The sequence below is a fragment of the Micromys minutus genome (genome assembly GCF_963924665.1).
Source record: "Micromys minutus genome assembly, chromosome: 27".
NCBI classification, from domain to species: Eukaryota; Metazoa; Chordata; class Mammalia; order Rodentia; family Muridae; genus Micromys; species Micromys minutus.
In genome coordinates this window covers 14,485,828-14,511,233 of record NC_137962.1, presented here as the reverse complement: position 1 = coordinate 14,511,233, position 25,406 = coordinate 14,485,828, and the positions used below count along the sequence as shown (strand labels likewise).

General features: G+C 45.9%; 1 protein-coding gene across 1 annotated transcript in view; it reads left to right on the top strand.

Annotated features, from left to right (window-relative positions):
* Positions 1–25,406, top strand: part of COL22A1 (collagen type XXII alpha 1 chain) — a gene marked incomplete at its 5' end in the record, with an annotated part of 192,663 nt that overhangs the window by 15,496 nt on the left and 151,761 nt on the right. Inside the window, 7 exons of the mRNA XM_080939438.1 lie at positions 2,790–2,864; positions 7,906–8,017; positions 10,413–10,536; positions 14,264–14,539; positions 18,813–18,893; positions 19,920–20,036; positions 24,330–24,374. Coding sequence (XP_080795564.1) covers positions 2,790–2,864; positions 7,906–8,017; positions 10,413–10,536; positions 14,264–14,539; positions 18,813–18,893; positions 19,920–20,036; positions 24,330–24,374 — 830 coding nt within the window. The remainder of the gene's footprint in view (positions 1–2,789; positions 2,865–7,905; positions 8,018–10,412; positions 10,537–14,263; positions 14,540–18,812; positions 18,894–19,919; positions 20,037–24,329; positions 24,375–25,406) is intronic.

Here is a 25,406-nt window from a genome sequence, read left to right as displayed (position 1 = left end):
TCCAGGAACTATCCCTTAAAGCATTGTGGATGTTTCCACCAACAACACAGCCAAGTCTCTCTACATCTATGATCTTGAGATTGCCCTTGCCATCTGGGTCTTCAGACCAGGTCCTTCCTTCCCATGGGATACAAACGGATGTGATTCAGTGATGCAGGCTGCTCTGGGCTCTTGTCCCCAGCCTCTAGAGTTTTGCTCATCATCCTGGACAGAACCCTTTGAGTCAACTTCATTTACAGTGTAGACTCATTTCAATGGCTGGCTATCCCAAGCTTGTCTCTCTGGAGGGCTGCCAAAATAGCAGCAATAGCTCACCACCCCACAGCTGCAGGGGCTCCTGGGCGGAGCTGGTTAAATATTGCCCAGCTCCCTGCTTCTTACCTCAGATGTAGCCTAGCCAGACTGCTTGGTGCTGCTTCCAAAATAATGTTTTCCACAGGGTTGTCAGACTTGTTGGTGCCTTCTAGGATTAGCATTAAAACCCATCCTTGAAAGTAGGGCACTTATAGTCACTCTCCTTACTACTGTGGGCTAATGACAGCAGCTCTGCACTCAAATGATAATGTCCCCAAATAGGAAACGTGACCAGCTGCTACTCATATGGGATGATGGAAAAGGCTGATGATTAAAATAATAATGCATGAAAGCTAGATTGCTTCCTGGGTGGGGCTGGGTCACAGGGAGGTTAGCAGGTCTCTCCTGGGCTCACTTTAGGACCATGTCTCTTTGCCCCAGCCCAGTTCCCAAGGCAGCCCTGTAAGTGAGTGTTGGGGATGGGTCTCCCTTTCCAAGATGTTTGAATCATGGTAGATTTAATCTCCTTTCCCTGGTGGGTGAGTCCTGCAGTCAGCCCTAGAGTCCATGAAAACCCAGAGAAAACCCAGGTCCTTTGTGAGGCAGAGAGACCTTAAGAGTTCCTTTGCCTTTCAACTTCATTTTAAGGTTGAAGGCTTGTGAAGAAAGACTACCAGGTAACATATTTGTACAGTGCAGTGCAGTAACTTTTTAAAAGCTAGATGACTTACTCCATGGATTTTGTCTGTAATATTTTGCTTCTTCTGGTTTTTAAATTCATAGGACTTGCTGATGAAGTACCATAAAGTGGCTCAAGTGGCATTTCAGTTGGTCCCACCCTCTGTAACACAATTCCCATCTGATGATTGACCCACTGACCCAGTGTTTTCATGTATGTGCTTTAATCTCCATAAATTGGTTTTCCTCAGCCTATGTCTCCCTTGGTTCTCTTATCTGTTGGGCTCAATCACATTGTTCCTTAACAATGGATTTGGTCTGACTTGAACTTGTGCAGGTTCTGTGCACGCTACCACAACTATTCTGGGTTCATATATTCTACCACCATAGTGTGTCTAGATGTAAACACTGTTTACATGGAATTGTCAGCCAGCCACTCCTTGTCCTTTAAATCTTTCTTTCATTTGTAGTGATCTCCGAGCCATGGCAGGAGGGTGTGTGATCTAGTTTTTCCATTTAGGGCTGAGGGCTTCACAATTTCATCTTTGTGTGTTAAGCAGTTGGGGGCCCCTGTGTTAATTACTTTCTGCTACGAATAGAACAGATGCATTAATCTGTAGGTATTTTTGTAAGTCACTGGGAGTCTTATTTAATACTATATTAATTTGACAGAATAAGAGTAATCAGTTTCCCCTAGGGCCTATGACCTGTTTATTCCTAAATTCTGGCACCACTGTGGTGTCAGGAATGGGTCTCATCTTGTGGAGTAGAATTAAAGTCAAGCAGAAAGCACTTGGTTCCTCCATAAAAGTCAAGCTGCTATTGCATCACCAGACATAGCTGACAGTCATTGTTGTAGCTTACAGGGTCAACTGCTTGCTAAGATTTGTCTCCCCCCACCTCACCTCCCCCCCCCCCGGAAGTATGCATGTCACTTTCTAGTGCTGTAAAAGTTAGCCAGTAGGAATGAAGCTTTCAGATCAGCACCAGCTTGATATCTCCATGTTCTATGACTCAAGTGTCTTTATCAGTAGGGTCTTTAAGTTTTGGGGGAGTAAGCGAATACTGACAGTAGCATTTTATATTTAGGGAATCTATGTACCTCCACTCCTAAAGAGACAACCCATTCTGGCACTAGGGTATTTTATCTTTTAGCTCTAGTACAGAACCTAAACATTGGCAGTTATTTTAGCATGACTAGTTTAGCTCTCTCTATATCTATCTATATCTAGCTATGTACATATAGATAACATCTATCTATATTTCTATCTATACATACACATAACACACACACACACGCACACACATTTTTATGTGACTTTTTGAAAGGTCTTCATTGTTATTCTTCCCTTTATTCCCTCTTCCTCTACCCTACCTTTCCATCCTCAATACCAATGTCACTCCTCCTGTTCCACTAATCACCTTTAAGCATTTATACCATTGATCATTTCTGCATTTTTTCCCTTTGTGTAGACTAACAGGTGCACCTGTGGTCTGAGTCTCCTAGCACTGTCCTGGTGTCCCTGACCCCTGATTCTGTGTTGTTAATATTCATGTGGCTCCCTTTGATGTATAAGGCTGTGAGCTCAGTGGAGGTGTGGGCAATTCCATGATCATGTTTTGCTGTAGTATGATACTTAGAATCAATGCTTAACAATGACATATGTGCATGAAAGGGTTAAAGATTAGGATATGCCCAGCATCCTCCTTAGCTACCTCTGTACTGTAGGTAGGGTGGGACTTGTTGCTCTCACAGTACACAGGGAGATAATAGGTGTGTTTTTTTTATCAGTCTGTTTCCTTTTGATTTTTCTTAGATGTGCTCTGCCCAAGTGTCCGGGTAGAAGGAGATCAGTTTAAACAGACCAATGGAGGATCCAAGGAAATCACAGGTAAGAGAGATTCCAATACACAGGGTTGCTTTCATGTGCAGCTTACAGACCTACGGGTGGTCTCCCTGACTCTTTTATTGCTCTCATCTGCCACCAGTGTCCTGGTGAAGTGGTAATAATGATCCCCCAACAGTGAGGAACATCTGTATACAGTATTTTTTTTGGAAGGATGAGGCCATCTTAAGAAGTTCAGTTCAATGATTGTATCAGGAGTTGGTGAATAAACCAGAAAATGATGACAACCTTTGAGCGGATGAATGAATAGATGAAGGGACCTCAGAGAGGAGGGATGGGTCAGCATCATAAATGGGTAGGAAACTCAACAGATGGGAGAGCAAACATGTGACTGAAGACCCAAGGCAGAGAAAAGCATTCAGGGGTTATTCAAAGTCCATCTCCCACAATGCCAGGCAGAAGGGCTATGGCAGCTTGTGGAGTGTGGAGTGTTGGCATCTGCATTGCTCTGTGTTGTGCATTGGTTACTTCTCCTGTGGCCAAAAGTCCCAGATAGCACTTTGAGAGTGTGGACTGTTTGCTTCTCCTCTGCTTTTCTCATGAAGATCTGTCCCCTAACTCTAGGTCTTTTCCTCATTCTTTCCTCCTGCATCTTCCTTGGGTTCAGTCTCAGCCTTGAGCATAGCTCCCTACCTGGGCAGCCAGCACCTGAGGTCGTGACGAGGTATGACTCAGACATATCTAGTCTGTCCTACCTATGTGCCCCATGGACTGTAGCAATGCAGCATCTGTATCTTTGAGCCTGAGGAATTTTGTAGCAGAGGCTCCTATGCCTACGTGTACAACAGGAAGAACATGTGAGATAGCTGATGCTCCTTGAAGCACCTCCCATCATGACAGTGCAGAGCCAGGCCAGTGCAGGATATTTTGGGTAGCTTGTAGGTGCATAGCGGACCCTGGCTCCCAGGGATTCCATGAAAGATCCAGTGAGATAGAGTGTGATAACCTGCTAGGTAACTAGCTGCACGCTTTAGTCACCTTGGCACCACCTTGCTCACCATTTAAACTGCTGGGACTTTTGGAGGAAGCCACAGCAGACAGAGCCCTCTAATCTGTTCTTGCCGATTGCTTAGGACAGGTAGTGATTACTTAAGGGTGCTGTCACTGCCTCTTTGTAGAACTCACAGGATGAAGGTGACTTTTATTGTTCCCCTTTGATAACTTAGATGCTTTGAAGTGAGCATGTTTGTAGCTGAGCTACTCTGCCCAGGGTGGGAAAACACTGCTGAACTTGAATTAGACATTCCCACTTTGTGCTTTGGTGATCCCCAGTGGTGCTCCCAGACAGTCCATTATCCGTTCCTATCAGGGGAATGTGCCTATTCAGTTCTATGCAGGGCACCTTCCTTTGAAGTTCTCTTACAAAGCCCATCCTTACCTGGCTGCTTTGTCTACATTTGGCTTTGTGAGGCACATGCCCCTAGACCAGCATTTCCCAAGTCATGATTTATTTGATGTGTATGCCCGTGATGGGAGTGTTTATGATAATGGTGACATTGATAACACCAGGGGCAGCATCAAGCACCACTTACTGAGAGCCCACACATTTTCTGCTTTAACTAACACGGCAGGTGACACGCACATCATACTTGCACAATTGGAAAATCTGTGTGATGTGCAGCGATTACTCTAGGATTCCGAGGGTAGCTGCCTCTGCATTTTATTTCAAGGCAAGCACTCCAATCTGTAGCTATCGGAACCATCCACTTCTCCTGCAAACACAAGAGCCTTTTGAAATTAAGACCTGTCTCTCCCTGCACATTTGTCTCTGTCCTCAGTGTACGGGGTGGTGCCTCTGGCATGTGAAATGTATTTTAAATGGATGAACGGACAGACAGATGGATAAAATGAAAGAAAGAAGCTTAAAGTTAAGTGTGAAAATATGAATGAGGGGAAGAAGATTGGATGAATGGATAAAAGATAAAAAGGGGGGTGTGTTGAGAGACTATAAAAGTGTGAAGGAGGAAAGGGGGTAACGGGCCAGAAGATGAAGGGACAGAAGACTAGCACAGGGTATGCAAGTCAGAGGGGTCTGAAGCTTTTCTGTCTGCAGACTGAAATCAGTATGCTTATTTTTTTCTTTCTGTTTCTTGCTGAGGGATTTAGAATGTGTGATGTGTGTCTGTCTGTATGCACATGTGCTTGTATGTGCTCAGATACCCAGCTTTCTCTCCAGTGTCATTTAATAAGTAACAACCTCAAGAAAGTGCCCCAGCTACATTGTGGCTGAAGAAGGGGTTATAGATTATTCTCCAGTTTGTCAGTTTCATTGTAATTGATAAAATCAAAAATACTTTTTTGGAAAAAAAAAAAGCAGCTCTCAAAGTCCTTACCTCCAGGCATTTTCTTAAACATCTGTCATATTTTAGGGCCCATTCATCTTAGGAAAGTGAGAATGAAGACAGAAAAGACAAGAGATACTGAGATGTTATATTTTAGATCATCCTGCTGCTTGCTAGACAGATAGCTGTAGATGAAATCCCTGATTTCTTTTGATCCTCAGTTTTCTTGTCTGTACAACAGGGGGATCCGAACATTGTCCCTGAGAGCCTTTAGTTCTAATGACTTCTCTGCCTGTCCTTGGTTACTGTGAGTGCTATACAGCTTTCCTGCTCAGTGGTCTGGGTCTCCCTTTGTGAGGTCAGGTTGTGTTGAGGCTTCATGAAGTCTGGGAAGCTTCCAGTTAAAGGACTGCTACTCTCAGGCTGCCCGGCCTCGGAGTTAATTTACCACCCAAGAGCTTTCTGGTTCCCTCTAAGCGGAGCCCTTGAGTTTTATTTTGTTTTGTTTTTGTTACCTACCCCCCTGTGGTCACTTATTTAATTGCCTGTTGTTAAAAGCTTTTCTTGATGAATTCTTTGACTTAAGTGAAACCAATAAAGGTGGAGCCATGAAGGACTGTCTTTACTCTTTCTCCCTGTTTTAATTTTTTTGAGACTCTTGTATCACACATAAGCTGATCTCAAACTCACTCTTAGGTAATGAATGATGTGAGGGGTGCAGTAAAAGGAACTGTTGGAGTGCACTCTGTTCGGGGGGGGGGGCAGTTTTTATTATGAAGGAATCCAGAGGGTCCCTTTGCCTATAGGTGAGCTCAGACAATAGCACACAGCCAGCTCCTACTCCAGGCTGGTTAGGGAGTCTGCCACCCTGACTGCAGAAAAGATTGGCTCCACTCTGTGTCGCTCAGAGTTTATCTCCCTCAGTTTCATGCCACAATCATGGATTTCTTAGAGACTCCCCAGGACTCCTCCCTGCTGGGGGAGGTGGGTGCTTCTTGGTCACTTCTTATCCTTGCATAGTCAGGGTGATAGTGTGGTGCTGTCTCTGAGGTAGAAGGCTCCTGTGTCATGGAACTTTAAGAGCATAGATGGCCAGAAGTTCTCTTCACAGTCTCCAGAGAGAACTGTTGGCATCCTCTGAGTGATGACTGGGCTCTGGCTACCTTCAGGAACCTTATGACATCACTGGATTTAAATATTACCTTATCCCACTAAGGAATTATCATTTTCTAGTTAAGAAAACATGCTCAACAGAGTCAGACAGCTTCTAAAGAGTCTGTGATGGGATAGAGAGATTTGGCTTCATTAACCACCGTAAGAACCTTCCTGCTCTCGGTGAGCATGCGAGTGCCTACTTTGTCAGCAGACAAGGTTTAGGTCGCATCACCAGGCATGCTCACTGAGCCTTAGACTCTGTCCTGCATGTATACTGGAGAGTCAACTTCACGGTTATAAGGGAAGCACAGTGTACTTGAAAGGTAAACTATGCCATGACAAAAATGTTAGAACCAGATGAATAGTTCTAGGCACTAATAAAACAGGAAAAGTAAGCAGTTTCAAGCTCCACCCAGCTAACAATGTGGGAACTGATGTCTAGGAGGAAAGTCAGTCAGTTATGGTCTCATCAGACCAGGGCCAGGGAGACCCAACTTACTCTTTCCATCTGCTAGTCTTCGTTAGAGATTGCTATGGGAAAGGAAGTACTCACACTGTCATTCAAGGATAAGAATTACTCAGAGCATCTGGCACTTAGTAAGCATTTGGTGTAGTCCTCCAGGTTTTGTCAGCTGAAGCTCAAAGGGAGACAAGCAGTTTCATGGGCTCCCAAGTCTGAATTCTATCATGCTGTTAGCCCATAGTATCCATGTTGCTCCCTGGAGGTTTGGTGGCTATTGGATGTAGGACTTTCCAGCTCTCCAGATTGGCCAAGACACCTTGACTAAAGCATCTTACTATGGAATGCACTGCAGATGATGGTGAGTTTTGTTCAGCAGGTCTTCTATGACATACTGAATGATGTACACCCAGAGTCTCATGTCATTGTCAGAAGAACTCATCTACTGGGCATCTAAGCATCTTCACTGTCCTCTGAGAAAGAACCAAATGTGATAACAAAACATGACAGATTCCTATAGATACATAACTGAGAAGAATTAAACTTTCACCCCTATACTTACCACCCTCAAATCTAAAGCCCACAACCACTATTCCTCTTTTACTTTACACTGAGAGTGACTCTGCGTCATCTCATAAAGGGAAATCGAAGCAGGCTGAAACAGTCACCTTTCTTTAAGGCAATACTGCAAAGTTTATTTCTCTCTCTAAAGTCATGAGATTCCAAAGCTGTAGAACACAGCACTATTTAGTTCAAGCAAGATCCATGTGGTGGGTTTTTCTAAAGGGTCAGCAACCACATTTTTCTTCTAGAACGAAGGTACCCATAGCAGGAGAAACCAGAACACCTGCCTTTGTCCTGTACTTGACCGTAATCTTGGATGCTCTTGGCAACCAGTGTCTTTATTCCCTGTTGCCTTATCCTGGGGCACTGGACTTTATGCTACGTGGCTCATAGCTCAGCTGTTCCTGCCTTCCTAATATGTGTCCTTATGTCTAAGCCTCCCCCTCCGCTTGGTGGCAGGGTGGCTGGGCAGGCTGACTGTCTTTGGAGGGAGTAAACTAGCTGTTTCCTGTGTCTGTTTTATTCTTCCTCTGCCAAACTCACTCCTAACTTTCTGTTTGCACAGGATTTGACTTGATGGATCTGTTCAGTGTGAAGGAAATCTTGGGGAGGAGAGAAAACGGAGCCCAGAGTTCCTATGTACGAATGGGTTCCTTTCCTGTGGTGCAGAGAACTGAGTGAGTGGTCCTTTCTCCTCCCAGAACCTTTGAATACCCTGGGAAGCAGAGCACAGCCAGCCACAGGAGCTCACTCAGCACTGAGCTGATGGAAACCCACTTAGTGGTGCCTGGCAAGGTCACACTAAGTTGATACAGTATGGGAGTTTATGTTAGTTCCTCGCAGTTCTGTGATCAGTGAACCAATGACTTTTCTGGTCATTTTGTGCCCATCCATTTATGGATGCAGTTTTCTTTCAGCTCATGTGGCTGTCACCACATAGCATAAGCCGTGGCCTCACATAACAGGTGTGTAACTCCTAGAATTTGGCCAGTCAAGACTTAGTTTTCTTGTTGACTGGATGCCTTATTTATACTTTACCAAATGCCTCAGTCTTTTCCATTTCCACTTGAGATGAGTATCTCTGCCTTGTGATGTTGAGAAGCTGTGCTGGACATTTTCATCCAGTATCTGATCCCATGTAGTCTCCAGTGAAGGGCTAAAAGTGATCCCACACTGAGTAATATATACTCACTGGATACAGACATGTTTTGATCTTTGTATTAAATAAGGGAACTCGCCTCTCTCTCTCTCTCTCTCTCTCTCTCTCTCTCTCTCTCTCTCTCTCACACACACACACACACACACACACACACACACACACACATCTTTTGTTTGGATACACACATTGGCATATGTTTACTGAGATAATCCAAAATTATAAGAAAAAAAAGTATATTCAGAAAGAAAACAATAGATTTAGGAAATAAATGAGCACTAAAGGAAAAGTGTCTTAGGTAGGGATGTCCTGTCTCTTTCTACATGCATGGTCATTAAAGGAGTCCCTACTCCTCAGGGAAGCCTAGATGCAGAAGGTGACATGCTCCTTTCCTCCTGCCTGTATATGATCCTCATGATGTCCTACCTTAGAAGATGATGTTGAACAACTGAATCTCCTCTCCGCTTGACTACCTGAGTGGAGAGTCAGTGAGAACTGGTCTTAGCTTTTAAGTTGCTAGCTACATGAAGGATCCCTGAGGATCTGAAAATCGAAGAACCAGGAACCCAGATGCTACCCCACTTCCCTTCCTGACTGTCTGGCCAGACAGCCTCCATCTCCTCCAGTTGCAATGCGTGTTCTCACAATCAGTCTTCCACCCCCAGGGTAGACTGTGGCTTCCTCCTGGCCAAATTCTGAAGAATAAAAGAACAGTTGGCTGGTGGTTAAGAGAAAACTTATTGAGAGACCAGATCATTGGGATGTGAACTTTATCTGCCACATCCCTTGAGTTAACCCCAAAGAGTCCAGGTTCCCTGATTTGATGCAATGATCAAAACATGTCTTGTTCTTCACAAGTTCTTTCCAGTAGTTTCCCATATGGAAACTGGGCAGACTTGTGGGCAGAGAACAGCTGCTTTTAATTGAGATGATGGTGAGGGATGGCTGAATGAGCAGGTGGGTAAGTTATGTTTTTGCAGAACTCTGTTGGAGAAGAAAAGAGAAGTGGAGGAAGAAACAGAGAAAATTGTTTTGAAGGGCTGAACTGGGGGGTCAGGAGGAAGCTCAGGTATCTCTATCCATGACATTAGTGGAGGTGGAAGCCCAAGGATGCTGTAGACAGGCACAGAGTGATTAGCTCTGGGATCTCCATAGTAACCGAATTTGGAAAACTGTGAACAGTTTCAGGACTCACTGGAGTAGAAGTCACCTCTAGGAAAGAGCTGCCCGGCAATGATGGTTGAACCCAGGGACTAGTAGAGGGAAGAGGATTTTCCATGTCTTGCTGACTTTGCTGCACAGTATGCCTGGTTCCTAAGTGCCTGAAGTTTCTTAAAGAACTGGAGACTGGATGTGTAAAGCATTGATGTCTGCATTGATGGCATAATACCACCTGGCAAAATGCTAAACAACACAGAGGAGCCTTTCTTACCAAAGGGTTCCACTCTTATTACCAACTTACTCACCTCTCACCATCTAGGTGTTAGGATTTTAGCACATGGATTTTGTGAAGACATACACCGAGGCCAAAACACCTTGGTATAGGACCCCAGGTATAAGAAACACAAAAGAGTAAGGCATGAGAGGTGAAGACTGGAAGTCTTCACTGCAACCATTCCTGGATGAGGGTTATTAAGCACTTACTGACCATCAGTCATTGGAAAGGTGGGGAGCCAGTAGATAAGCAATGAGGGTTGTGGCAGAGGCAGTAAAGGGGTCACAGTACTGTCCAATAGAAGTCCTCACTAAGACATTGCTTTAGTCAGAGGCATTGGTACAGCTTGGGGGAGAGTGTTGTGGGCATCTTTAGGAGTCACGCCACCAGATCTTAGTGGCAGAGTAGACAGGGAAGCTTCCGACGCCAGCTCTTACTCTTTACTCTAATTCTGGTACCATCTGTCTCTCTTTGTTTTCAGAGATGTGTTCCCCCAAGGTCTGCCTGATGAGTATGCCTTTGTCACAACTTTCCGGTTTCGGAAAACATCACGAAAAGAAGATTGGTACATCTGGCAAGTCATTGACCAGTATGGCATCCCACAGGTATAGGCAGTGCTGCCTGACTCCAGGGGAAGTGCTGTGTCCTTCTCCCAGGAAACATCTTGACCATTGTGTTTCCTGTAAGATGCTCAGTTCTGATCCTAGGGAGAAGTGGGGTCTGGTTCATGGAGCTCTAAAGAGTCCATAGGTCCAACTCCCTTTCCTTCCTGGTTAGATCTTGTAAGGTTCAATTTCCAGCTCCCATTCTCTGAGGCTTTCTGTCTAACCAAGGAAATAAACACATGCTCTGTTGTCTATGGCACCTTCTCTACCGGTCACCCCATGAAGTTCTCGACAAACCTGGCTCAGGGTCTGGTGGACCTAGACCAAATATTGTGTCTCCTCTTTTCTTGGTGTGGGTCATTGGGGTAGGACTGCCTGTTAGTCTTAGCTTTGTCAGCTTGAAAGTGGGAAATAGAGTACTTACCATGAATAGTTAGTGAACACATAAGGTGCTAATCACAGCATGCTTGCAAAGCATCCAGCACAGTCTAATATATAGTAGAATCTGTCATGAGTAGGTCTCTTGTATAAAAGAAGATTGTCTTCAGCTAACTCACATGCCAAGTTCCAAACCCTCACTTTTACCCACCTGTAGAGCATTGGCTTTTAGTTGCACAGTTCCTCATTAGCACTGAGGCCAATGAGGAAGAACAAACCTCACACCCAACATCATCAACACAAGACATCAGCTTGATATAAAAGCAGAACCACCCTTCACTCTTGAGCAAGCCCAAATTCACTTGTTTTCAGGGTCAAAGGCCTGATCCCTGAACCCTGTCCTCTCAGTGGAAATGTGCATGGGTGTACCTTGTCAGTTTGGCTGGGAGAAACTCTTGGTTTTCATATGGGGTTGGAACAAAATAAAAGGTTCTCCAAATAATTAGCCTTCAACAACTATGGACAGTTGTCTGAAACAACCAGCACCATCTACCTCTTATTCTCTTCTTAGACTACTTTTTTCTAAGCTCTTTTCTCTCATTCTTCCTATCTTCCTTTCCCCATTTCTTCTTATAATAAGTAAATGAGATAACACAACCAACATGCTAAGAACATTGTGAGGCAAAGTGGACAAGCCAAGGGTATTCGCCCAATAATTTTATTCTATTCTAACAGCATAGGATAAAGTAAAATAAGACAGAGTAGAAGAATAAACTAGAAAAATAGAATGAATAGAATTAAATAGAATGGAACAGAAAAGAATATAGAATAGACTTGTGGTCAGAGAAGACCTCTACATTGTTCTTCACTGTTCACTGACACAAACCTGCTCTTAGTGTGGTTCAAATTGTTCACAGTTCTTAATGATCTGCATCCTCTTTCATTTGTACTGAGGATAGGCTGGTTTTACTAGTCTCATTGCAGGGAAAGCAATAGGCATAGAGAGGCTCAGGAATTGGCCTGAGTTTGCACAGATAATAAGAGCAGACCTTGAGATTTGAACCCAAGCAGTTAAGGCCCTTTGTTTGAGCCTGTCGAGTCTGACAGTCCTGTTGATAACTCACCCATGTCCTCTGTGGTCACACAGATACAAATTCATTTTCAGTGCTATGCACAGAAGGATACAGTTTCCTATGTGTGGGAGATGGAAAGCTTTGGCAGGCTTCTGTCTGCTCCGTGTTTCTGTCCGCTGCCAATGCCTGTTAACCATAGATTTGCTTTTCCAATTTCTCAGGTCTGGCAGGGTGGGACTGGGCACCTGCCATGACATTCTTGTTGGGTGAGCCCACACCACCTACCACCTCCACAGTCTGGGTCTTTTCTTTCATGGCATTTGCAGAGCTTTGTGCTTCCTGTCTGCCATGACTGCAGTCACCCCCCCCCCCCCACCCTGGACTGAACAGAGTTTAGATATATCTTGGAAACAGAGCTGCCACAATTTACTGATGCATCTGAGAGATGAGGTGGACTCCAGGAGGTTACCTAGCTAGTGTTGGTGGACACACTTCTTGGGCCTCTTTTGATTTCTTTTGTGCTAGAGACAGAAACATCAGGAGAGAAAGCCAAGTCAGGGATCTCCAAAGATTGTTAGGGCCTTGACTGAGGTCTGTGAGTCTACCTTCAAGAAAGAGAGGATTGTGTTCAATCATGCAGCAGTTACACCATATGTGCTGTTTGGGGGTGATTAGAAAGGAAACCCTTGTTTATAGCTGTTTACCATACCTGTAATAAGTGTGCATGTGAGCCTGTTAAAATCTGAGGTTCCCCTTGGTTGTGTAGAAGGCAGGTGGAGCCAGAAGCAGAACCTGGAGGACCAGGTCTGTGCTGTGAATACACCTTATCAGAACAAGAGGAAGCGAACCAGGATCATTAGAAGAGACTGCAGTTTCTGTGCTCTTACCTGCTTAAGTTATTGTCATTAAGATTTAGACCTGAGCCTGGTGTATAAGCACTATGCAGAATGCTTGCATGTACACTTACTGAACTTTCAGCAAGCCCGTGATATACGTGCCACTATCATACCATCTTGCAAATGAAGAAACAGTGTAGAGAAGTTGAATAACCTGTCTGAGGTCACCAAGTGTTAAAACGACTTCCTGGTTTGGGATGACCGTGTACTAGCTAATGCACTGAACCAACCAACCAAGCAACCAACTAACTAACTAACTAACTAACTAACTAACTAACTAACTAACTAACTAATACTAACTAAATGATGAAGTGCATAGTGTGGGGATGTGGGGATGTGGTGGAAAAGAAGTGGAAACCAGCAAGGATTTGCTGAGGCAAACCTGGATTAGCAAGCACAGAAAGTGGCAGGCAGGAGGCTCTGAGGGCAGCTGAAAGCTAACTTTAGTTAATGGCCCGTGTTCATGCACTGTCCAAGTCTGTACCCATTCACTGCTGCATTCCACACACCTGGCTTCCCCGTCACACAACGTGTTTATCCTGGGGCGGGGGAGAAGTGAGAACATGGCTGAAAAGATAGCTATCTATTCCCCAAAAGCAAACAAAAGTGACCTTCCTTGCAGTAGTAGCCTATGTGCAGGCACAGATCATGATGAAAATTGTAAACATCCTTAAAATGTTGGGAGATAATTTTGTGTGGGGTTTGTTTGTTCTGTTTGCACAGTTCTTGAACATGAACTTTGCAGATGACACTGTATTCCAGAGAAGGCAAACAGTTGGACAACCCTATATGCTTACGCTGTGCCAGAAGATTGTGCAAAGGGTTAAGTGTGAAGTCAGGAGTGACTAGGATAGTCAAGGCCCACAGCAATCAAGAGGCTTCATTCTCTTGGAGCTTCAGTTGAGCCCTCTAGATGAGAGGCAGGAGGGGTTATTCATCTGCTTGCAGGTTGGCCCTTGGCATTTGTATTGTGTAGGGCAGGGTCCTAAAGAACCCAGAAACTTGTTAGGATTTCTGGTTGGTGCCATGCCTCAGTCCCTCTTCACTGGGCATCTGAAAGTCTCACAGCAGCCCCACTGTCCTCTTCACACACTGTATATATAACCTCAGCTTAGTGCTGAGCATAGTCAGTCTAATTACTTACTATCCAGCCTGGAGACTGTCTACTGATGTCCTCATGATAAGGAAGAAAGGTACCTAGAAAGGTACCTGACCAGCCTCAGGACAGACAGCATTGAGCTTCTTGGTGAGACAGTCACAGTTGGATGTGTCAGCATCCTCAAGACTGACTCTGCCCTTCACACTTCTGTCTATGCTTTGTCCCACGATGTTCAGGGCACGTAGTAGATGTTGGAAGATTCCCTCTGTCTGTCTCCTTAGGTCTCTATCCGGCTGGATGGTGAGAACAAGGCGGTTGAGTACAACGCCGTGGGTACCATGAAGGATGCTGTCCGGGTGGTCTTCCGAGGCCCCCGAGTGGATAACCTCTTTGACCGTGAGTGGCACAAGATGGCTCTAAGCATCCAGGCCCAGAATGTGTCCCTCTACATTGACTGTATGCTGGTTCAGACGCTGCCCATTGAGGAGAGAGAGAACATTGACATCCAGGGCAAGACTGTGATCGGCAAACGTCTTTATGACAGCGTACCCATTGATGTGAGTACCTAAGGCCACCAGAGGGGACCTCAGATTCTAGGTGCCTCACTGCCCCCCACATCTGTAGTTCCAGTTTATTATCTATTTATGGGTCATCATGTGAGCTTTCTGAGAGAGGACTCTTACTCAGAAAGCAGCATGCTGGAGTGCTAATTTCCCATTTACTCACTCATTGAGCTATTCATTGTATGTACACTGAGATTCGTCTGTTTGCTAGGCTGTCTGCTGGACATAATGACATTGGCATCTTCAAGGGAGCACGAGACTGACATGTAAACGCCAGTCTTCCTTAAAACAAAGAGCCTGAGCATCATTGGATTTGTGTATGGTCAGGGCTCCTCGGGAGTCAAGAGACAACCGTACTTTGATGAGTTCAGTCAAATACACATACACTCAGTACACACAAATGCACGGAATGACAAGTCATATGCAGGTGCAGCCACACCGTCCTGGGATAGGGGAACATAGAGAGGGCTTGCAGGCGTAAATCCTATGTCCTTTTCATAGCAACCTGGACCTTCCAGGCCACATCAGTAATAGCAGTGGAGCAGCATCCGCATCAGAGGATCCATTTGGTGCTTACTGTATGTTGGGGGCTGTTCAAGCTCCATTGTGGTAGATGGTGCTTCTCTCACATCTCTATAGGCTTGCCTGTCTGATATCTCCTCTGAGTAGAAAAAAAAGATATGTGAATTTAACAAACCCAGGATTTCTATGGAAGAAAGACTCCTTGAGATCATTCAGTGTGGTTAGGTAAATGTCACAGTAGATATTGGCATCGTGTATTATGAAACCTTTTGGCTGGGTGTCCAAACTAAACAAGGTGTGGTAGCTGTGAGGGGAGAATTGAGAGAGGTATGTGGGTAGCTTCCTAAAGGAGGTTACTTTATACATACAGGATAAAGGTTACAAGGTAGAACATGCCTACTTGTGAGCAGCCGTGCCAGAGGGTGGATGCTTGAAGCACAAGTGGAAGAGTTATGGAGGGTACAAGGCCAGGGCTTACTGTATTTCCAGGTGTCACCTGGAAATCAGCCCATAGGTGACACCTGGCCCCAAAGGCTAAAGTAAGCAAGTGCTCTCCCTGAGGAAGCTCTGCTTATTCTAGAGAGGGGTGTGTGGGGAGGTGAAGGAGGGACCCTGAGAGCTCAGAGCCCAGCTGGGAAAAGATTGGAAAGAATTAGAAAGGCAGAAATCTCAGTTGTGTCAGTGTGCAGGACATCGTGTGGTTGTGTAACTGGAATACACTGTGATTCTTAGATAGTCAACTGCTGAGCTAGTGAGCAGATGCTGCTGGTGAGTTGGTAGTTACTCAGATCCATGGAGGGAATAGAGAGAGGGGGGTTGTTCCTAGGTATAGGATCTAGGTTCTGAGGCTGGTGTCTGCTGGAGAACCCTCAGACTCTGACACTTTTCTCTGTTCCTTTTCAGGTAGTCTAGGCTCCTCTTTCCCATTTTAGCCTGTTTCTCAGGCCTCTGCCTCTCTCCAGAGTCTCAGGAGAGCTTTACATGTGTTGTGGAACCCAGAGATTTACTCTAACATGCACCCTGCCTTTTGGTCAGTTCCCACTAGCCCTATGTTTTAGTCAGGGATTCTATTCCTGCACAAACATCATGACCAAGAGGCAAGTTGAGGAGGAAAGGACTTATTCAGCGTACACTTTTACATTGCTGTTCATCACTAAAGGAAGGCAGGACTGGAACTCAAGCAGGTCAGGAAGCAGGAGCTGATACAGGGGCCATGGAGGGATGTTACTTACTGACTTGCTTCCCATGGCTTGCTCAGCTTACTTTTTTATAGAACCCAGAACTACCAGCCCAGGGATGGCACCACCCACAATGGACTGAGCCCTCCCCCCTTGATCACTAGTTGAGAAAATGCCTTACAGCTGGATCTCATAGAGGCATTTCCTCAAGGGAGGCTTCTTTGTTTGATGCACAAAACTAGCCAGTACATCTTCCATCTAGATTAGAGCCTTAAAGTGACTCTTAGAAATGCAAATGCAGGTCATCTTCCTCTTTGGCAGGGATTAGCCTCCTGAACATTATCTGGCTGTTCCCTCCACTGCAGTGAGACCAGTCAATCTTAGACTTAGACGTTCCAGAGTTTGTAAAGAACTAGAGAGCGCCTCGTGCTCTAATGTGGGGCAGTGTTTTAAATGACCCTCCATTCTGGTTTGTGCATCCAGTGCAGAATGCTAGCGGCCTCTGGACAATGAGCCTTTTTATGGTCACAGTAAACTCCAAGCTCCTCAGTCTATGCAACATCATAGTGCTGTGAGATCTCACTCAGTGACACTTAGGAGGCAAAGTCACACACAGAGATGGAAGGACATGCTCCAGTTTGTAAATTCACAAGTGGGACAGTGGCCAGTGTCTGTTTCAGCTCAGTGCTTGTAATTTTTTTCTGAAGTGGCAGGTCTGAGTCTTACTCTGAATCTTGAATTTGGTCTATATAGTCAACCAGGAAGTGTCCCTGTGGGAACTTTAATTGGTTTCTTAAGTGGGGCAGGGGTTGGGGACTTCTCATCCCCCTTCTTTTTCTCAATTAGTGAGAAAGTTTTGTTAGTATTTAACTCCAAGGAGTCTTGGGCCTCTGACAGCCTTCTGTAGCTGTGTTTTTATGTTAAATGCTCAGAGGAATAGTTAATATATTTTATATCCTTCCAATAGCATGGGCAAGAGTATTTACGGCTGTATGTATGGTTTGGGGTCTTGGCCTGTCTAGGCTTGATGTGGGACAAGCATTGTGCCCTCTGAGTCCCTCAGTCCCCTCTCTAGCTCTGTGACATCTCATTAAAGGGCAAATGAAGGATAAGAAAACTGAGGTGACTTCAAGACAGGTGAGTTAAGCAGACTCAGGCAGGTGGGCCCTGGCTCATGCTTCCAACCATTGCTAACCTGTTTCCACACCTAAGCTAGCAAAGGGCCTGCATATAGAATATGGAGACAGTTGAGCCCACAGCTGCTGCAGATTGAGTTTAAGTAAGGCTCTGAGACAGGAATAGGGCCCAGGATTGAACGGGTGGAAATTCTGGGGCTTAGGAAGAGAGTGGGCAGGAAGTGTTAAGGTGCTTAGAGTGACAGGCATCAAAGGCAGTGCTGGAATTTGGGAGCCCCTCTCAACCTCAGCTTTATATAACCTTTTCTGATGTTCAAGCTGTGGTCAATGGATCACAGTTAATGTAGAAAGCAAGCCATCTCCCGAAGACGAGCCTTGCCCAAAATCCAAAATATGCATTCTGTCAGTTTCTTCCGGTTTGGGTGGTTGTCTCAGGAAATGAAATAGACAGGAAGAGATCTGCAAACGTCCTGTTGAAGAGAGTCGAGTGTCCTGAGGGGGGTGTGCTTTAATGAGTACAGGGTAGAACAGAGGGTTGAAGTCACACAGACTCCCATGCCCACACAGGCAGAGCCCCTCCCCTACTGGTTCTCCTTGCTAAAGGTTCTTTCAGCTATTCATCATAGGCCTGGGCCATATCTTTCTTGTGTTAGGGGCTGCTCTAGAGCTGGGGACAAGAGAGAACAGCCCCTCATCCCACAGGTCCCACAGAGAATTTATTGTTGCAGAGGAAAGGGGTTTTGGAAAGGAAGAAAATGCACAGTGGTGTTGCAAGCCAGGTACGGTCTGGAGGAAAGACAGGGTGAGTGGGAGCAGTGAGCCAGAGCCTAGAGAGCAAGAGGAAGGGCAAGCTGAGAGCAGCCTGCCTGGGAATGGTGGGCAGGAGGAGTCTTTCTGGGCAGTGGAGCCATGAGACAGAGTACGTGGGAAAGACAATGTACAGCTTGGAGAAGCCCAGGCCAGTTCAGAAAGGAGAGCTGCAAAATCAAAACAGAAAACCAAACAAACAAAAACCACAGTGACCTGTGGATGGGAGCCCGGGGAAGCAGCCCGAGTTCGCTGAATTTTATTTACTGTGTGACATTCTCAGCTAGGGCTTAAGGCAATGGTTCTGCAGGCCTGACTGTAAGAGTCTGCAGCCCAGAAAGCCGACGGATTCCAGGGATGTGGTCTCTTCATAGCTCCGCACAGGCTGTAGTGCAGAGAAATGTAGGGGGCAGGGGGGCTGGGCTAAGGCCATGATCTCTATACAGTGAAAGCATGCAAGGGCAGCTTTCTCTCAATGGCAGTGGGGTACACAGCACAGACAATACAAAGCCTTCCATGCAGCCCGGCAGGGCAGCTCAGGCTCAGTAGAATCCTAAGAGTGAGTGGGCAGTCTGATACCATGGAGATGCCAGCTCTTTCTTCTCCCCTCCTGTTGCCTTCCAGTTTGACCTGCAGCGGATTGTAATTTACTGTGACTCCAGACATGCAGAACTGGAGACTTGCTGTGACATCCCCTTGGGTCCGGTGAGCAGTCATGCCGGGTGGGCTGGAGACACGTATGGCATATGGGAATTAGGAACTGGGGCTAGGGTGGCTCTGGCCCCTCAGTGTGTGTGTGTGTGTGTGTGTGTGTGTGTGTTCTGGATTCATGCTTTACTTCTAACCATTTATGCAGTGTGAGCTGGGAGAAAACAAGTTATAATGGGCCTCAGTCAGGATGACCCCACAGCTTCCAGGCAAATGATATGACCCAGCTTTGGGGAAGCATGGAAGGCAAAGATTGGAGGGTACTCTGAGGAGATCACAGGGGATTGATACAGTCAATAATCAGGAAGACAAGAAGCTACCAAGCTTTGGGATAGGCAGTAAGATAGAGCGGTCAAGATGGTAAAGGCCCCACAACTGAGGGTTAGATCTACTAGGTCTTTGTCTACAGGGCCTGCTCCCCTCTGACCACATTACCCACTTCTCACACTCCATCGCCTCCCTGTTTCCCTACTGAATGTCAGTTCCAAGTTGTGCTTGAAAGATGAGATTGGAATGGAACCCGCTTCCCAGGGCTGAAGGGTGAGCTCCATGCTCAGTGATTGGCAGTCCAGGCTTGGGGATGCAGTAAGAGCTCCAATATTGTGCTCCTCTTTGTCCTCCTAGAGTATGCGGGAGGCTGGAGAGAGAGAGAAAGAGAGAGAGAGAGAGAGAGAGAGAGAGAGAGAGAGAGAGAGAAGAAGAAAGGAAAAATGGGGCAATAGGAGCTGAGAGAATATAGAGGGTGGGAAGAGGAGGGTAAGGATGGGGTGCATGTGAAAGATGGAAGATGTAGCTCAGTGGTTATTCCAGGCTGATGAGGTGGCCAGTGTCTAAGACTTGGCTGCCTATCCTATCCTTGGTAAGGCCTTCACATTCTCACAGAACTGCTGTCAGATGTGTCCTGTTGACCCGTGTCCTCAGAAGCTTCTAGGTTTTCTTTCCCTGGCCAGTTCCTTCATAGTCCCAGAGATTGATCCTCACCAGGGGACAGTCAGACTCTGACTTTTCGACCTTTGCTTCCAGTGTCAGGTGACTGTGGTGACAGAGCCGCCACCTGCACCTCCACAGCTGCCTACCCCTGGGAGCGAACAGATCGGATTCTTGAAGACCATCAACTGCTCATGCCCAGCGGGAGAAAAGGTATTCCACCCTAAGTTCCTTAGTCTACGCTCAGTTCCCAGGCCTCTGAGCAGAGTGTAGCAAGCAAGATTGGTTGGCAGGACCACTCTGACAGTGAAGCCAAGTGGGAGGTTTCCATCACACCTGGTCTGCCAGACCAGGATGGCGCCAGGCTCACAGTGGCTCTCAGAACCCCATTGTGTTCCTTGGAATGTCGAATGTCTGTTTCTTCGCTTTTGTGAACACTAGAAAGGGAGATTGTCAGGCTTAGGTGTAATTAATGCTTTCCTGCAGCTAACAATCTGTTCCTGGGCTCTCTGGCTGTTACTTAGACCATCCCCAGTTTTGTTGTTTCCTTTGCTTAGCCACACTCCCTAATCTGAAATGTGTCATTATGTGTGTGCAGTGCATATATCTGTTTATGAGTAAGGGTTTGGGTATCGTTTTGAATTTGAGAAATTGCTTCATGCTTGTGAAAATCATACCTCTATTCCACTGGACATATTTATTTAGATACTTGGTTTGTTACCAAAGCTTTCATATGCTTTTTCTCTATAGAACTTTCACACACCACACACACACACACACACACAAACACACACACACACACACACACACACACACACACTGCTATGAGGTTGGTAAGGAAAAAAGCAGCAATGTCTGGAGACAGTGTGTCTGGACTGGTACCCCCAGTGCCTTAATCCAGTGCATGTGATTGTCCCCACCTGCATGGTGCCAGCATGCATGAAGGACCGCGAGGCTCTTCCCAGTACTAGCACCACCCAGACCTGAGTGAATGAGAGATGAAGCTAACTACTAGATCAGATGCTCTGGATATCTAAGCAGCAGTAATACATCTGGCAAATGTGCAGTCCCCCTCCCTGCTCCCATTATTTTCACACATTTTATCCCTTCTTGTTCTATGCAGAGGGCTAGATTCGTAGGCAGACATGGATCTGCCTGAGGAACTTCTAGTCACGTGAGGCTGACATACGTCCCAAGCTCAGTAACACTCTGAGCTTGGGACGTTTTTCAGGCTGTGGGTAACAATAGGATGCTCCATGCCCAGTGCCTAGAAGCAGTCAGAAAAAGGAGGCGGGATCAGCTTGGGCTATGGAACTGCTCTTTGAGCTGCAGACTCGGCTCAGGCTGCCTCAGATTCTGCACAAATCCATCCCACATGCCAGTGAAGTCTCGAACAGCTGTCTAAATATGCATTCTCCCGAGTCCTGCCTTCAGTTAGAGATTCTGTGGGAAAGGGTGTGGGGAGGCTTTGCTCTCCTGCTACAGTATGCAGACAGGAGGTACAACCAAACCCACCTTCCCCAGTCCAATGCTCCCCCCTGGCTCCTGGTGGGTCCTATGTGGTCACTGCTTCTCATCCCAAGAGGCATCCCATTTGCCGTTTTTCATCCCACTGTCTAACTCGCCAGTGCCTGGCTCTCCGCTGTTCTTCTTGGCATGGTTTCAGGATCCCTGTCCACTATTTCCACTCCCGAGTGACCCATGCCACACCTATTGTGCCTCTAACCTAATGTCACAGCCTCTCTCTCAGTTCTCACATCAGCTGAAAACTGCTGATTTCTTAGATGGACCTTCGTCCCCATCCTCTGTGCACATTTGAAGATATAGTGCTTTCTGCATGAAACATCTTTTCCTTGCCTTGAGCAGCTTTCCCTAGCTGGTCCCTTTTATTCATCTCAAGCACGAGCAGTGATTCTCTGCTGAGCATGATTGTTGTCTGGGATTTCCCTCTGTGTTTCCTTTCTCCCCTTGCCATTCACGCTCTCCCAATTCAATAACTATCCAGAACCTTGAGATGGGGTGGCTATTGAATAATAGTTGAATTGATGGATACATAGTCTGGAAAGCTGGATGGCTAGTAAGATAGACAGATGGGGGTGATGAACAAGGATATACAGCCTCACATACCCTTCGAAGAATGAGGCTCTACTAATTAAGCTTTTCGGCTGTTGTAGTCTTGGCCTCATATTCTGGATGCTATCACCCAATGACCTGTTTATATCATCAGTCCTAGTTCCTGGCCATAGACAATAAACACCTCCTATGTCCTTCATGCTGGGTTGCACATTGAGATTTTAAGACCAACAGCATATAGCCTTTGAAAGTCTTGGTCTCTTGTCTGGTTAGAGAGAGAGAACTTTGAGACCTGGGTCACCAGAGAGAGCTAACTATCTTCATAGAAATAGGTGAACAAGTAGACCTACTCACCTGGGGAAGAGGCCATGTGGAGGAGCAGTTACCTGCCTACCTGTGAAGCCAGTGTGGCCCCTGCCTCCTGCATTTGTGTGTCTCTCAATACTTGGCATGAAACCCAAGAAATTATGGTCCTCTTGATGGGGCAGAGCTCTAGCTATAGACACTTAGTTCCCAACTCATCAGCACTTCCAGGTATCCTTTTGGGTCCCTGTTTACAGCTCTGCAATCTGTCATGGTGAGGGGTGTGAACAATGTCCATTTATTCTGACGGACATTGTAGGAGGTCCTAAGTACACAGAAGCATTTGTACTCATCCGTCTGTGTTGAGGACACTTGTGATTGCTCTGAAGAAAATGGGACCCTATGAATATAGTTATGCTGATCATTCGGTAGTGTCACTTTGGAAGAGGGGACCTCAACTGAGGAACTGCCTCTGTTAGATTGACCATTGGGCATGTGTATGGGGCAGTGCCTTGATTGATGACTGATGATGATTGATAATTGGTGTGGCGGGAAAGCTACAGGGTCAGAGCGCTGACTCAGTGTTTAAGACCACTGGCTGCGCTTCCAGAGGGCCAGGGTATGATTCTAAGCATCCTCATGATGGATGACAACTCTCCCAGGGTGGATAACACCTTCTTCTGGCTTCTTGGTACCAGGGATACATGTGGTACACAGACACACACGAGGGCAAAACTCTTGGGAAAGAAAACAAATGAAGGAATAAAACAAGCAGAGTAAGCCAGGAGGGGCAAACTGCATCCCTTCATGATCTCTGCTTCAGGTTCTTCCTTCAGGCTTGTGCTCCTGCCATGGCTTCAACTCTGAAGGATTGAGGTGGCCTGGGAGTGTAAGGGGAAATATGCACTTTCCATTAGGGGTTCTTTTTGTCAGGGTGTTTATGTGTTTATCATAGCAACAGAAAAACAAACTAGAACGAGAGTGTTGCTTTTAGTGATGTGATCGGGATCAGGTGCAGATGGGCTAGTGTTACATTGTCATTGTCACTTGTAAGAACCATGTGCTTGTTCTCAGTCTGGCAACATTACTGGGGGCCACAGCATATGGAACATATATGAACATACCAACATGCTCTTTCACATAATTTAAAATTGGAATTTAGCTTGCATCTAGAAAGTGCTTTGGATATGTCACACTTCCTATTTTAGTGCTGTGTTAGAGTTTTACTGCTGTGAGCAGTCACTGTGACCAAGACAACTCTTATAAAGGACAACATTTAACTGGGGCTGGCTGCCGGGTTCAGAGGATCAGTTCAGTATCATCAAGGTGGGACTATGGTAGCATCCAGGCAGACATGGTGCAGGAGGAGCTGAGAGTTCTACATCTTGTTCCAAAGGCAAACAGGAGAAGACTGGCTTCCGGAGAGCTAGGATTAGGGTCTTAAAGTCCATGTCCACAATGACACACTTCCTCCAACAAGGCCACACTTCCTTATAGTGCCACTCCCTGGACAAAGCATATTCCAACCATCACAAGTGCGGTGGTAACAAATATCACTATTTTCTTTCTAATTTAAGTTATTCATTCAGATAAAATAACAAGCCCTAAAATTACTTTGCTTTTATTCACTTATATGGTCCACTGATGAATTATATCATTTATTTATAAGGTAGAAACTGGTGCTCTTATTGTCTCTTCTATATGCAATGGCGAATCAAGATAAAGAACAAGTCAGTCTCTTCAAACATCTCTAATTCATTTCCATCTAAATGAAACCTGGTCCCTCTGGCCTGTGCCCTCTCCTCCTTCACAGCCTGGACCCTCTGTTCTACTCTCTAGCTTGTGCGTGCGATCTCTTTAGTTCCTGTTAATGAGTGGGAACATGGACTATTTCCCTGCCCTGTGTCTGGCTGAACTGGAGGATCATGGTGAATGTTCTCCCTGAAGGTTTGCATTTGGAGAGCAGGACTCTCAGCAGGCATCAACATTTTTTTCTGCTTACTCTCTGACCAACCTGACTTAGCTTAAGACTACTTTTGAAGCCCAAATGGACTGGTAATGAACTTATATGAAAGGTGGGAAGAATGAACTTACGGCCCTTACTGTTTGTTCTTGTCTTTCTTCCTGCAGGGTGAGAGGGGCTTTGCTGGCCCTGTGGGACTCCCTGGTCAGAAGGTCAGTACCTGCATGGTATAGTGTTCTCTGCTTGAACCTTCGTGGAGGAGTCATGGCAGGTGTTTGTTAGCTCTGCAATAAGAACAGAAGCTCAAGCTTCGAGGCTCTGACCTGCTCAGAACTGCACCTCTCAGCATGGAAATGTACAGATAGGAGGGCAGGGTTGCGCAGGCTCGTTGCTCCATAGTTAGTTAATTCTGCGTCAGTCCTGCAAGTTGATTGGTTCCAGAAGTATTTAAGACATGGGATTCAGGAGTTCTTGAAATTGCATAAACTGTATAAATTTCCCATGCTCCAAGTTCCTTGGTTGCAAGCAGTTTCTTATTCCTCCCTCATTCTTCAGCAGGGTACCTTCTCCATCCCTGGTTTGTCTTGGAATGCTGATGGGTGGGAGGTCACTGTATGGGGGGATGGGCTTCTTTGCTTTTGCACAACTAATACCTTGTATGTATGTATGTGTGTATGTATGTGTGTATGTGTGTATGTATGTATGTATGTGTGTGTATGTGTGTAGGTATGTGTGTGTATGTGTGTGTGTATGTGTGTGTATGTATATGTGTGTATGTATGTATGTATGTATGTATGTAGGTATGTATGATGTCAGACATGGAGATGGCTATGCCTCTGGTCCTTCTGTTCCTGTGGTCTCCATCTATGTATAGAGTTCACTCCTCATATCTGAACACGATACTCTCTTGCTCCTCTCCATGCCACCCACACTTCCCACCGTACCTTGGCCTCTCTGTCTCTCATTCTTACTGCTTCCTGTCTTCCTTGGTTTTGAACTTATATGCCATGGCATTAGTACTCACCTTCTCCCCAGCAGGTTGACATCAGGATGAAGGGTTGTCGCAGCGGTCCTACAAAGGCCCTGTATGCCAATGCTCAGGTCTTGCAGGGCCTGTGATTTGTGAATACATTCAAGGACTGGGAGGGAATTTGACTGGTGCTTCTTTCTCTTCCAGGTGGGCAGGTGACCTTATGACACAGTCCACCCAGGATGACTTTAGGATATCTTCAGTTCTAGAAAAA